At 32.8% G+C, this 14,322-nt stretch overlaps 2 protein-coding genes and 1 pseudogene across 2 annotated transcripts; 1 reads left to right on the top strand and 2 right to left on the bottom strand.

Annotated features, from left to right (window-relative positions):
• The first annotated feature begins 588 nt into the window (after positions 1 to 588).
• On the top strand, positions 589 to 13,134 carry LOC107851041 (annotated as a pseudogene).
• LOC124889643 lies at positions 2,370 to 3,741 on the bottom strand. The gene is made up of 3 exons (XM_047401616.1): positions 3,606 to 3,741; positions 3,164 to 3,500; positions 2,370 to 2,418 (listed from the first exon to the last, which is right to left on the bottom strand). Exons 1-3 carry the CDS (start codon positions 3,739 to 3,741, stop codon positions 2,370 to 2,372), a joined length of 522 nt encoding a protein of 173 aa, XP_047257572.1.
• LOC124889644 lies at positions 8,959 to 10,319 on the bottom strand. The gene is made up of 4 exons (XM_047401617.1): positions 10,032 to 10,319; positions 9,910 to 9,930; positions 9,742 to 9,824; positions 8,959 to 9,604 (listed from the first exon to the last, which is right to left on the bottom strand). The coding sequence occupies exons 1-4, from the start codon at positions 10,317 to 10,319 to the stop codon at positions 8,959 to 8,961; spliced, it is 1,038 nt and encodes a 345-aa protein (XP_047257573.1).
• Positions 13,135 to 14,322: the final 1,188 nt, after the last annotated feature.

Below are 14,322 nucleotides of genomic sequence, written 5' to 3' on the forward strand. Positions count from 1 at the left end.
AAGTCCATGCATAATACTTTAGACTCAGGGGTTAAAGTTGCATGAGTATCCAATAGGTATGGCTAATGTCCTTCTATAATAAAGGTTAGACCGGTACAAAAAGCATCTCACATTTACATAGAGTTTCGAGAAGAGCCGCATCCCTGTAGGTGTGATGTAGACAGTCTATCCTAATGTAAGCATTAGTGATTGAGTGCACGACTTTGAACCCTTAACCTATAGCACACAGAGACAACTTTATCCTTACTCCTACACTCTCCTCCTAATTTCCAATTATTGTCTTTATTGGAATTAAGTAAATAATAGAAAATGATAAAACTTTAGTAAAAGAGTGATAGTAAGAAAGGGAGTAACCAGACAGGGGAATAGTTGATACAGTGGAGGAAAATAATTTGAATCCATTATTGTTCAATGCCATGATCAGTCCATCTCTTTGTTCAACTTCTATAATGAGGAGCTTAATTTTGAACTTTAAATCAAGAAAAAATTAAACAAAGAGGAGAAAGAAAGAAAAAAGTTTAATTTTGTAGATTTTGAAAAAAATTTCAAAGGGTACAAAATCATTAGATCAGTCAAGAGTTTGTTATGATGTTCCTCAGTAATTGTGTGGTCAGCACCAGAGACGGATTTAGAGTGCCGGCTGGGGGTTTCGGGAATCGAGTAACTTTTGTACGGAACTAATATTTATATAGAGAAATCTAATTATATAGGAGTTATAAGTTGGGAACCCATAAAGAATGTTTGCTGTTGGTCTAGTGGAGTAGATAGACTTGTAAAATTTGTATTTATATTTGAATACTATCCTTCTTTTACGAATTTATACGCCCTCCAATCTTTGCGGGGTCATTTACAGTGAGTGGTTTAACATCAGGAATAATTGGTGGCCTGAGTCTATTTTCGTTTTCTAATGCAGATTATAGCCATCAAACAACTCGATATAAATGGATGTCAAGGAGTTAGGGAACTTGTTGTTGAAGTACAGATACTAAGTAAGGCTGACCATCGTAATCTTGTTAAACTAATTGGCTGTTGTGCCGAGGGAGATTAGAGGCTATTGGTGTATGAGTACATGGCTGTTGGTTCACTGGAAGATCATCTATTTGGTATGTTATAATTATTTACTTTATGTTATGTTCTTCTAGTCTTAATCGTCATCCATCTGATAAACATGCCTATCTCTTTTGAGTTTGTAATGGGTCCATTTGCTTTGCTTCTTTCAACGTGTGCAGACGCCTGGCCAAGTCAGAAACCTCTTGATTGGAACATTAGAATGAAGATAGCTGCAGGTGCTGAAAGAGGCCTGGAATATTTACATGACAAGATGACACCTTCTATAATTTATCGAGATCTAAAATGCTCCAATATTTTGGTTGGTGAGGAGTACTACCCGAAATTATCTAATTTTGGTTTGGCTAAAGTTGGTCCTAGTGGGGACAAGACTCATGTTTCCACCAGAGTGATGGGAACATATGGATGCTGTGCACCAGATTATGCTATGACTGGCCAACTAACATTCAAGTCAGATATTTATAGCTTTGGGGTCGTTCTTCTGGAGATAATCACTGGTAGGAGAGCGATTGACTATACAAAATATGCCGCTGAGCAAAACCTGGTTTCTTGGGTATGTTTTCTTGATTTCTTATTCTTTCTATGTAAAGGAATTTATCTCAAAGCCCTAATGGATCAAAATGAATATATTGATACTAAGAAAATACTGCTGAGATGTTTTGGTACGCTTGCAGCTGCTTTGCATGATTTCGACATTGATTGATGGGTTGATCATAGACTAAAGCAAACAAGGTATACATATGCAGTTATAATATGTATTTCTTTAAAACATGCATAGAAATTTATCTAGAAGAGAAGGGAGGGTTGCTGGATTGTGGAGTGTCATTTGTAACCCCTATATTTGCTGAGGACAGTTGGCTGTATGCTTTTATTTTTCTGGGTGCAGTGAAACAGATGAGATCTACAAAATATGCAGTGTTATAGGTACCCCAATCAAGAGGGACTGGGCTCAGGGACTTGCACTTGCTAGTATATTAACTATCTAAAGCAGAACCCAGCAACCAGTGAGATGTAATCTGCTTTTCTTTAAAGGCTGAAAGTATGATAAGTATATTCCAGGTCAAGTTTGTGTCTCAAGGTCAATTGCTTTTCGTATTTTTGCTTAACTACCAAGTTTATGGTTGTCTGTGTTCTCCATTTTCGTAAAGTGCTCTGGTGTTGATTGTTTTATAAGAATTGTGCTTAATTTGTAAAACTTAAGAACATAATAGAAAAAAAACATAATTGTTGAATGATGCAACTAAATATCTCTTTATGAGTCTCGCCATACTAATGTTGGTTTAAAAAAAGAATAAATGTCACTACTTTGTCAAAATAGCTGAATCTAATGTAGCTGTGTATCTTCTGAGCCTGCAAACATAAATATTTGAGGTGAGTCAGTAATAATATATTATCTGTAAAAAAATATTTGTATTAGGTAATTTGATGTGTTGTGTCTTATCCAATATCTCTTTATAGACAATGTTTTTGGTGTATGTTCCTTTTTTTCACTTTGGTTGCTCCGTCGTGACTAAAACCTTTGTCGTTGACATTGATATTCCTCTTGACAATGCAACGTATAACTATCTATGTGAAAAAATGTATTGTGGCAAGTATAATCCAACTGTTGGTATTGTCTGTCCTTGTGCTTTATTTATTGTCATTGAAAAGCATAGTCGCACTGGAAATTATTTTCTAATAAATTTGAATAGGTAACCTTCATTTTCGGGAGGTAATAGCTAGATTCATGGGATAAACACATGCTTAAAAGCATTTTTCCCGATCATTATTTCTGCATGTATGACGTTCTTATAAAAACCTCTACATATCATTCTTGTGCCATTACATAGACCATTTGAAGCATCCAAATTTCTTAGTAGCATGATTGGTGCATTTTTTTAATACCAATCTACAAATCCATAAAATGTTGTTAGAATCATACTGTAAAGAATTTGAATAATAAGTTTCTAAGCAAATATTCTAAAATAAAAATTATGTAAGTAATAGAGCTACAAATATATGTTTACAGTAACCATACATACTTTTATGGTCATATGAAATAAGAAATTTGATCCTAAAATACAATTTCTATATTACTTAATAGTCAAGAGCATACCTTCGTGGAGGTAGACCACTTGGTGTTAGTGTATTTAAGTACTCTTCTTGATAGTAATTGTTGGTGTCATCCTCTGCAGAGTCAAAACTAAGAAATGTTCTACTTTCACCAGGAAATCTGGAAATTAACATTTTATTTAGCTGATCAACGTACTCATTTCTGCTAGCTAGAATAGCCCGTTCTTTCATGTATTTCACACAACTTGTATTTTTATCAAGGGATGGGAATATTTGGTCTACTAAGGCATCTTCAGCAGTACTACTGCTCTTATTTTCAATAACCAGTTGTTTTGGAAGAAGTACCAAATCATCTCTTGTTGTAGGATCTTCCCCATTACCTATACGCAATAAAAATTCACTAAACAATGGATCTGTTCATGCCCTCATATTTCTTGCTAATTTAATCCTTTCCATGCGATGCCACAAGTGCGATTTGACCAAACTTGCATTTACTGTTTTAACCCTTGTTAATTTTGGAATTACTGGCAGTACCTGGAGAAAATCACCTCCAAAAACAATTACTTTTCCACCAAAGGGTTCAGCAATGTCTAGTATATCCCTGAAGCTCCTATCAACCATTTCAATTGTCTGATGGCTTCCAATAGGCGCTTCGTCCCAAATAATGAGCTTAGCTTTTTAAATAAATTTAGCTACACCACTTTGCTTTGATATACGTGTAATTGTCGTATCAGTTGTCTGAAGCGATATCTCAAATCTAGAATGTGTTGTACGACCTCCTGGTAAAAGAGCTTCAGCTACACCACTTGTTGCTGTTGCTAAAGCTATCATGCCTCTCGATTTGGTATTTGTAAGTATTGAGCGATATAGGAATGTTTTCCCAGTCCCGACAGGTCCATCTATAAAGAATAATCCTGATTTTTCAGAATCCACCCTTTCCAATATAATCTTAAATGCTTCCTCTTGTTCAGGATTTAGTTTTGTTTGTGCATCCAAATCTTCTGAAGGCACTATTATAGATTCCTCTTCCCTTATTTCTCTGCATTTTGATAAAATTCCATCATCCAATCTCTGTTCAAGTTCAGGTATGTCATAATTTACAATTTTTTCCCCATGCTTTGTAAGAAATGATTTATGCTTTTCAGCGTGCATTGAAGTTGAGCAGTAGGAGAATTATCATGTATTCTTTTAAAATCTTCTGACATGTCATCATAACATGTATCCCAGAGCTTTCTAACATCCGTAGGATTACAATGAACCAGAATTGTTGCAAATAAATTTCTCAAAGCTGGTGGCATTTTGAAGATGACTGCTTCTCGTAGGCATTCAAAAATGCTATTATCTGATTCCGGTAAACCTCTTTCTTTTGCAGCTTCTTTGAATGTTTGACACGGCCTTCCATTAATAGACAATAAGGATTCAAATGAAGTTGGTCCTCGTACATGATTCAATAATAATCGCAAATAATATCTCTCACCTTCTGCTAGATTAGCTGTGACAAAATAAAAGTTAACATAAATCAAATTAAATATATGCAAATAGTAAAAGTGGTTGTAGTGAATGTCTTACCAACAACAATTCGACCAATAACTGCTCTTGTTTTTCTTGAGGTCCAAATCTTACCTTGAGGGTTCCACACATAATACTCTAAAAATTCCTTATATAGGTATTTTTGTGCTTCACTGTCCGTCGAACATTTCAAAAAAATTCGGTGAGCATGGTATGTGAGGCGTATTCTCATGTAACAACATTTCTCAAATTTGATTTTTCCAATAGCACACTAAAATGTTAACAACAACATTAGGAAGAGTAATAATGATGAAGAAATATACTTAATTATATGGATAAGGAGATATTATAGAATTATTTAGTTAGTGGTAGTTTCAAAAATTTTACTGTTAATTTGAACCTATGAACCTGCAGGTCCACATCTGACTGGATTTTTGTTCAAACTATCTGTAATGTTAGTTGAGTTATCAATTCTTGGTTGGATTTCTTATTGTAGGGAGAAGATCAGAAGAAGCTGGATGTATAGAGGAGAGTCTGGTTGACAATATGTGGGTGGTTGTAGGCTTCCAACTGGTAACCAAATTTGGTTTGATATTTTCTATGCATTTCCAGTTTTATGTCAAATGCTCTATACAAACACGATTTCTCTATACTCTCTATCTATTTGTATTGCTTTTCCTTTCTTCTATCTCTCCATATAAATTTATTAGGATAATCTTATCTTTTCCACTGTGAAATAGGTAGCAGAGAACTTCATCTCAGCTATAGAAGAGTAAAGTTATTTATTGCTAACGTTTTTAATTGATAAACTATGCCAGATATGTTTGCTACACTTTTGCTGTTACTACTTCTCTTGATATGAAATCGAAGCTTATCGTTACTTTAAGAGTAGTAGATTTACCACATTTTCTTGTTGAAAGTCTAATGTCTAATGTGAAGCCGGAAAGGTGTTAGATGAAAAATCTACCTACGCAAGTTAATCTCTACCTTATTGCAGTACATAAAATAATTGTATTAAGGGATTGGATTAATTTGATGACTGTTAAGAAAACAATGTAAAACTAATGTTAGTGGGTCGTTAATGGAAAGCAGGTAAAGTCCATATCAGGAAATATGCAAATGACTGGTATAGGAATTATTGTAACTGACAAAAGTTATCTTTAACTATAGCGTTTCATTAGGACCTCTGCAAGTTTTATCTTTTTCTTTCTCTGGTTCAAGAGAAGTCATCACGTCATTAAATAAGCTTAAGTTCACAACTTTACTATGTGATTACATGTTCATTTCTTCTAAGTATGTTCCATATTTTTTCAATTTAATTGGTGGCAGTTATGATATATGAAATTATTAGTCACACCATGTGGGATGTGGGAATTATAGAGTTAGTATATGTGTAGATAGTGACATTTTTTATGAAATAGACTAAAGAAAAAGTACGACATAAATTGAAGCCGAGGGAGTATAACTTAAGATTTCACTGATCACCTGCCACACACTTTTTCCATACATGTTTTACTGTCACTACCCTTGATATGAAAGCCGGAAAGGTGTTAGATGAAAAATCTACCTACACAAGTTAATCTCTACCTTATTGCAGTACATATAAATAGTTATATTAACAAATTGTGTTAATTTGATGACTGTTAAGTAAACAATGTAAAACTAATGCTAGTGGATCGTTAGTGAAAAGCAGGTAAAGTCCATATCAATAAATATGCAAATAATTGGTATAGGAATTATTGTAACTGATAAAAGTTATCTTTAACTATTGAATTGGGATTTCTGTAAAAGATTGTGAGCTTAGATTAATAAGTAGATTTTCATGTGATTTATGTTTAGCTGAGCAGAAATTTCCACTAAAAAATTTATTTGCCAAAGAAAATATTTTCTTTAGTGATCTTGGTTTTACTTTTATGTGTTTCCATTTACTACCCTAGCATCCCCTTTTGTCGAGCTAGAATTAAGGTCGTGGATTCGAGTCACCAAGAGGAAAAAAGAAGACTTTCTAAATCAACTCCTGAAATATAAGTGCATTTTCCTAATAAAGTAATCGTGACTTGTTTTCGTTTACTCATATGTAATGATTTTATTCGAGCACTTTATACCAATTGCTTGAGTTTTAGTTGGCGTTGGAGTTGCGATTGCAATCTCATTCTTTTCCAATGTGCAGTTTGCCTTTCTTGAAATTTTCCAACTGCTTCTGATATGTTAGAATCAGATTCTCTGCCGGTGCAACCATTTGTCTGGTGCAAAGATTTTTAATTACTTATATTGTTCTTTTGTAATCAGCATATGCTCCATCTTTCTATTTTCCCATGGTTTATTTTGTCATGTCAGTACTGCACATTACCTTGTGTTTGGTCATACTGAGTTACAACACTCCAGTCTTCACTACTGATCAAGTGTACTATGAAATAGAAGATATTCCCTCTCTTTGAGTTGTGTTTGATGATCGTAAACTAAACCTATATTGCTCCATCAGTCGTAATATCACAGTACCAGTGATGAGTTGCAATATATCAAAATAATAAATAAAAGTTATTTGGTTCTTGTGAAATCAGATTAGTGATTGTGAAATGTAAAGCTAGTGTTCTACATCAATTCTATCTGTGGTGAATGATCAGGTGGGTAAGCTGTCTGCATAAGGTGGTCTTTGGTATCTCTGGAGATCATCAATGATACCTTGATTATCAGTTTTCAAGTTTTTATCATGAATGAGCGTATTTTTTACACTTTGGCTATATCTTTTGGTGGTTGTGATAGTAAGCTTGTTGTTAAGTTTTAAAACTGTAGATGTTTGCATTTTTATATCTCATTCTATTCTATAATTTGTTCTTTCGTGATTAGCTTTTCTTCTTTGGTTTCTGTGTACTCAAATTCTCTAATAATGTTTGAGGGTCATTACAGTTTGGACTTGAGAAGTTGGTCATGGTTGAAAGTATAGGTTAAAACATCTGGTGAGGCTTCTCATGTGACAGTAGATCCCTTCGCTGGTCACTCCGTGGTTAGTTCAGATATTGGTTTAATAGACTATTAGTCACACCCATTTATTATTAGTGCATTCAGCTCATTTAAGTTTGAAATGTCTCTTAGAGTCTTACCTAATCAAGTTGCACTCATATCTCTCTTTCTAATTTTCCCTTTTTATTTGGGTTTTCTCTTTGTGTTTTATAGATACCTTGGCAAGGAAATAAGCTCATTTCAATTGGTGGACATACAAAAGATCCTTCTGAAACCATGCAAGGTTTGTCATATGTTTAAGATTGATTTCATATACTCTAATGTTGTACAATAACGTACGACATGTTTAGTGGTTAGTAATATAACAATAATTGCTATATTCTCTGAGACTTCATGAACTCCAAGTATTGAGAAATATTGTCTACCACATCTATTTTTTACAGAAGACGTTACTTTTCTGATTTACAAAACATCTCTTATTCCTTTTTACCAGATTATCCAAAAGTTGGAATAAAATATGAACATTCTCCTGGTATCAAAATTTTGTATATATGGTAGAAAAAAGAGGATATCATTCAGTCAGTATAAGCACGACTTATATTTAATCTCTATCTACATTACATCTTTTTCTTTCTTCTCTCTCTCCATATAAATATATTGTTAGGATAATCTTATTTTTTTCAACTGTGACATAGGTAGCAGAGGACTTCATCTTGGCTATAGAAGAGTAAAATTATACATTGCTAATGTTTTTAGCAGATAAACTATGCCAGGTATGCCTGCTGTACTTTCATTGTCACTACTCTTGATATGAAGCAGAAGCTTATCGTCACTTTAAGAGTAATAGATTTAGCACATTTGCTTGTTGAAAATACTATTACATATTTCAGTATACGTCTTTGCACAAAATTCTTTGCTATTTATAAATATGTAACAAATTTGTAACTGTTGCATGTTAGAAATGATCCATCGATGATATGAATATATATTTTATGTTGTTTCATTATAAACTTAAATTAGCTAAATGATGGATATAAGTAGTTTACCTGATTGTCTATTTGGGAGATGCAGCTGAAGGCTAATGATCGGAGGATACATTTCATTGAGATTGAATTCCTAAAGTTTCCATAGTGCTTCTGGTGCAGTCACCCAACGTGCATCTTGAAAGCTTTAAATTTCATCAATGACTTTTTCTCCATCATCTGATTCGATATAAACAATGCATCTATCATGTCCTTTATGTATGTATTTGTAGAGACACTCTATTGGTTTTGTCCTTTCACAAGACTCAACATTGATGTGACAGTTATATCTAGTTAGTAAATAAGGATTATATGGAACGACCCACTGATTGTTCATTGTCATGCCTCATACTTTTTCCTTCTTTCCATCATTTCGTCTCTTATAAATAGGATATCCATCTTTTCCTTGTTTTGATTTATTATTAAATGACCGAGGATAATGACTCTTGCATTGTCCATCCTTCATGCATGAATTTCCTGGATGATTTTTTTTGCACGGACCATGCATCATATGCTTGACAACCAAACCATGTAAGATTGGAAATTTTTCTTTGTCAGGAAGTTCAGTAGAAATAAACTTGTCATAATCATCTAGTGATGTTATCTTGTATCCTTGTTCAAGTATTAACAGAAGGTGTATGTGTGGTAGTCCTCTTTTCTGAAATTCAACCACAAAAACATTTGCTGCAACGGAACCAAATATCTTTTTCTTAAAGATTTGATCTTTTAAATCCTGTAACTTTGCTCTAAAGACTCTAGTCACTAAATCAGGTCTGTCTTGAGGAAGTTGTCCTTTAATTAAATTTTCTTTGATGTCCACCCAATTGAGATTATATGTCATTGTGATAAATAGATTTGGTTTTCCAAAATGTTGAACCAAAGCCATTGCATCTATATATCTGCGACATATGTCCCTAGGACCTCTGATGAATGATGTAGGAAGTACTACTCTTTGACCAACTTTAGCTCCTCTGATTTCTCCAGCTAGGATACTGTCAAATATACCCTACACTATTTCCCTTCTAAGATTTGATTGCTCTAACCTAAAATATTCAAGTTGTGTTGTTTCCAACTTGATGTACATGTCAACTACAAATTGTTGAAATAATCTTCCGCATAATAAAATTACTGTGCTGTCTTGTTTGCATATTTGTAGTTTATAGCAATAGTATTCTCTACAAGAGACACAATGTTTACCTCCTTGTCGTACACCTACAAAAAAATTTAAAACACATTGATATGAAAATTTTAAATAACCAAATATAAGGGTTTGTGTAATTTTATTTAAAAATCATACCTTGTTGCTCATTGTCAAACACTTCATTAGCAGACGCAAATGTTGGGGTTGACGCTATTAACTTCGGTTCTTTGTGAACCTTTTTTTATTTTATGTTGTTTTTGTATTCCTTTGTGCCATACTGGTTCACCATTTGGAAAAAGTAAAGGACATTGAAGTGGGTCATAACAACCATAATAATGTTTAACTCTATGCATATTGCCTGAATGCTCATGAACAATAATCTCTCGATCAAATGGCACATTGGGGTTGTTTCTATCTATCCAAATACCAACAATTTGATCTACGGATAGTTTGTTGTAGACACGTTGATCTAGTTTAGCATTGGAAGCAATCCAAATTTCTAAATTCTGAAAACTTGAATAATCTTTTAGCTGGCGAAAGAATTGCGCAAAAGGATTGACATTCATTATCTGTTTAATTATTGCCACTACTTCTTCAGATAAATTGGCTTTTTTCAGTTTTGAAATCCTATTGCACACCTCATTTTCTGTGTCAAAAAACTACATTTGAAAATAACATGGATTATCCTTATCTGGAATTAATGAGGGTAGATCATGATATATTTGACCCTGTGCTTTAAAGGTATAAATTTCTTATCTTGAAGATGCTAGTTCATTGTCGAGTTTTACACCAAAAGATGTAAATCCAAATATGCTGTTACATCCTCTAATGTGTTTGCAAAATTCTTTTGCTACTTCAGAATCTGAGAGAAATAACGTATGCAGTTGAGCTGGAACATTAGTAGTTGCAAATTTGATTGATCCACCATCACAACAAAATGTTGGAGTTTCATGTTCAAATCTCATAGCATGACAATGTATGCATTTGGGAACCTTTTCCAACCCATGAAGAGGCGATATTGATGGTATGTAATCAACTTGACCTAAATTTATGTAGTTATATGTTATAAAACTTAATAAATGATAAATATTGAACAAATAGAGTAGAAGTAACTATAATAAATAAATTGATATTGCATTACCTTCAATATCACACTTTTTGGATAGAGCTTTCAGGAACCAGGTTATTCTCTTTTTTTTGATTGGTCTTCTTTTTTCGACATCAACATCTTCTATGGATTGAATCCTTTTTCCAGCTGCAAATAAAAATAAACAATACTTGTTTCAGTTTTTACACATAAAAATGTGAAAAGATCAAGATATACTTAAGTTTGATAATTAGAATTTGAATACTTATTAATTTAGTAAGCGTTATAATTTACTCAATAACGTTTTTGAAATAATTTGGCAATTAGTTTCAATTCTCAATTTATTTGAGAAAACCTGATAAATTTGGGAAATTTGAACGAGAAAGCCGATAAAAGTAGCAGAAAGGTAACTTCTGTCACTGAGGAGTTGAAGCAGCACAGGCTGCAAACTCGGAGATTGAAACCGAGCTTAGGAGGGTTTTTATTGAAAAAAGTCTAGAAGCAAATAAGCCGATTAACTGATGTTTTTAGAAGTTTCTAATCTAAGGAATCTCTAAAAGAGGATCTTGTCGATTTACTATATCTAATGGGACTTTTTAAAGGGATGAAGTTACTCCTTTTGAGCATTACCCTTTGGTTCTCCCTCAATGTATGGAACAAAGGAGGAAAGAACTTTGTAGCTTGCAAAAATACAGTTTGCAAATTGCTTTTAGTACACAATCTCTGTAGTCTATGAAACATAAGTAGAGTGCCTGAGAAAAACATGCACCTAAATGCACACAAAAAGTGGTTGCAAAAGTTATAATTTGCTATGTTTTTCATATTCAATGCTACAACCTACATGGTATTATGTGTTTTCTTAGAACTAACAAAATCCAATAAAAGATAGCTAACTGCATGTCAAAGGAATTCTTTATCATCACCAGAAGTGATCAGTCTATAAACTTCTCCCATTTAGAACTCTTGAAACTGGAATGTTACAGCAACAACGGACCTGGGCTATTAGCTAAAATAACTTAAATATTATGTCATACAATTTAAGGTTGATTTTTTTATCTGAAACCATATAATACGTACAACTTAGTAATAGAAAAGGTCCAATGAAGAATATGACTGAATATGTAAGTATCTTTCTAAATGAACAGGACTAAATGGACGACAAAGATGGTCGTGCAACAGAAATGGCTTATGCTTGTTTCCAGGTTTGCTTTTGTACCTTTACTGGTATATTTCTTGGTATGGCCTGTGAAAGGCATCATGTATTGAGAGAGTGCTGAGTCAAATCAATTGGTTTCTGGCTCGTGAAATATGTCATGTATTAATTATTCAGAACCTATGGGTGTTACTTTGTATTCTTTATTTGACGTGGAATACTATGCTAGACAGCTAATTATTAGTTTATCTTTTCTTAAGCAATAAACTGGTCATGTGAGGACTTCCACTATCACTCCGTAAAAAATGGCTATACATTGAATGCCTTATCCCACTTGCTATGAATGGTACATTGGAGATAAGTCTTATTTGAACATGTCTGGAAAAATTACTCTTGGAGTTTTATTTTGGAAGGCTTGATTGCTATCTATCTTGGGGCTAGTCTAAAGGTTATGAGAAGTTGTCTCTTCAAAGAGATTAAATAGTCATTTTTGTGTACTAAACGTTTATTCTACCTTGCTTTGTTTTTTCATTTATTCATATGTTGATATATTTATACATGGATACGTCTTTCCACGCAGATCTGGCCAAACTCATAGGACTTGCTGGTGAGACACATGTGCAGGCAAGTTCATGAAGATAGAATGGAAAGTAAATTTGACATTTGTCATTATGGTTTCAGAGTTAATTCATTAATGAAATTCTAATGATGAATACTGTGTGATTTTCTATCTTCAGGATGGATCCTCTAACATCGATCGATTGTGATGTTCCTATTGATATAATTCTAGTTTGAGCAATATTTATATTGTTGTTACTTAGCTATCTACCACTATATTCTTTTTCATGCAATAAACTAACAATGAATAATGTGTCTCATTTATCTAGATATTTGGGATTCATATGATTAAAGACGATCATGAACCAATGCTAGAAGCTGTTTTGCTAATTGGGCTGAAAACATAAAGAGTAGCTGCTATAAACTAATATGCTGCATATATTGTCTTTTAGATTTTATACAGATTTAAAGGTTAGTTATTCTGATTCAATTATGTTCTTATACTTTGTAGTTTTTCTTGAAAGCTACGATCTGCTATAAACTAACAATAGATATAAATAAATGAATAAGTTATTTTGGAAAATAGTGTGGTGATTGTTTTTAAATATTAAGGTGAAAAAATAGATTTCAATAGTAAGCAAGTACCTGAAGTTCCTAGTTCATGAGTATGGTCGATTTCAACATTTAAGTTTGTTCTAGTTGAAGCAATATAAGTGTTAACCTTTTGAATTGCTTAAGCAACTTTGTCTTGATCTATATAAGATAAAATAAAATTTTTTGTGATTAAAGTGGTGCACACAAAAAAAAGTTAAAATATAATATTTTAAATTAATTTTATAGGTACCTCGTGCCATGTGTTTAATGAATATATATGCTGCGACATAGAATAATAAGTAATTAATAATGTATTATAAATAAACAAAAGCAAATATTGTATGAGTAGATCAAATTAGAAGTAAACGACCAATATTATTTGATATGCCAGCAAAAGTTATTTATTGTTTAAAAATAAAACCTTAACTAACCAATAATTATCTAGATTCTAAATCTATTTGATGTTAACATAACTAATTAATGACTATCTACGCTCAAAATATTTGAGAAAATAGCATCACTAATCCTTATCAAGCTTGATTTTTTCTGTGGTGTTGTGTCACCAACATCATTTTCTGTCCTTGTCTCCGAGGTGATTTCTTCATCTACTATGTCAATTGGAATAGACTTTTCAACTGGTTGTACTTTATCTGCAATAAAGCGTCTTCCTATTCGATCTCCTTCGTCTCTTGCTTCAATTTTGATGTGATGAGAAATGTGTATTCCTTGTTAATACTTAGGATCAAGTTACAATAAAAGGAGGATTCTACTTTCTGTATCAAAGAAAATAATGTATTAATTAAAAAAAAAAAGATAAGTTATCGGAGGGAAGGCACTTTAATAAAATATATCATTAATGTAAAAAGAGAGTATAATATGACCTTTTCTGATATTGATTGTTTATACGTTGTAATATTGCAACCAGTCAAGTATTTTGTGGCTTCAAAGAATGTAACAGTACAATGCTCATTATAAGCAAGCACGTCAAGTATTAGGCGAAACCTACAGAATAAACAAAAAGTAAACAATTAACTTATTTATTAATTCTAAAAGAAGTAATATGAAACCTTGCATGCGTATTATCTGTCCTCATAAAGTATTTTCCCCCATGACAACCAGAACATGTTGGAATAGTACCAATAAAGTTTACTTTTTTGTAGCAATTGTTGCAAGATGC

The sequence above is a fragment of the Capsicum annuum genome, chromosome 12 (assembly GCF_002878395.1).
Source record: "Capsicum annuum cultivar UCD-10X-F1 chromosome 12, UCD10Xv1.1, whole genome shotgun sequence".
In the NCBI taxonomy this organism is placed as follows: domain Eukaryota; kingdom Viridiplantae; phylum Streptophyta; class Magnoliopsida; order Solanales; family Solanaceae; genus Capsicum; species Capsicum annuum.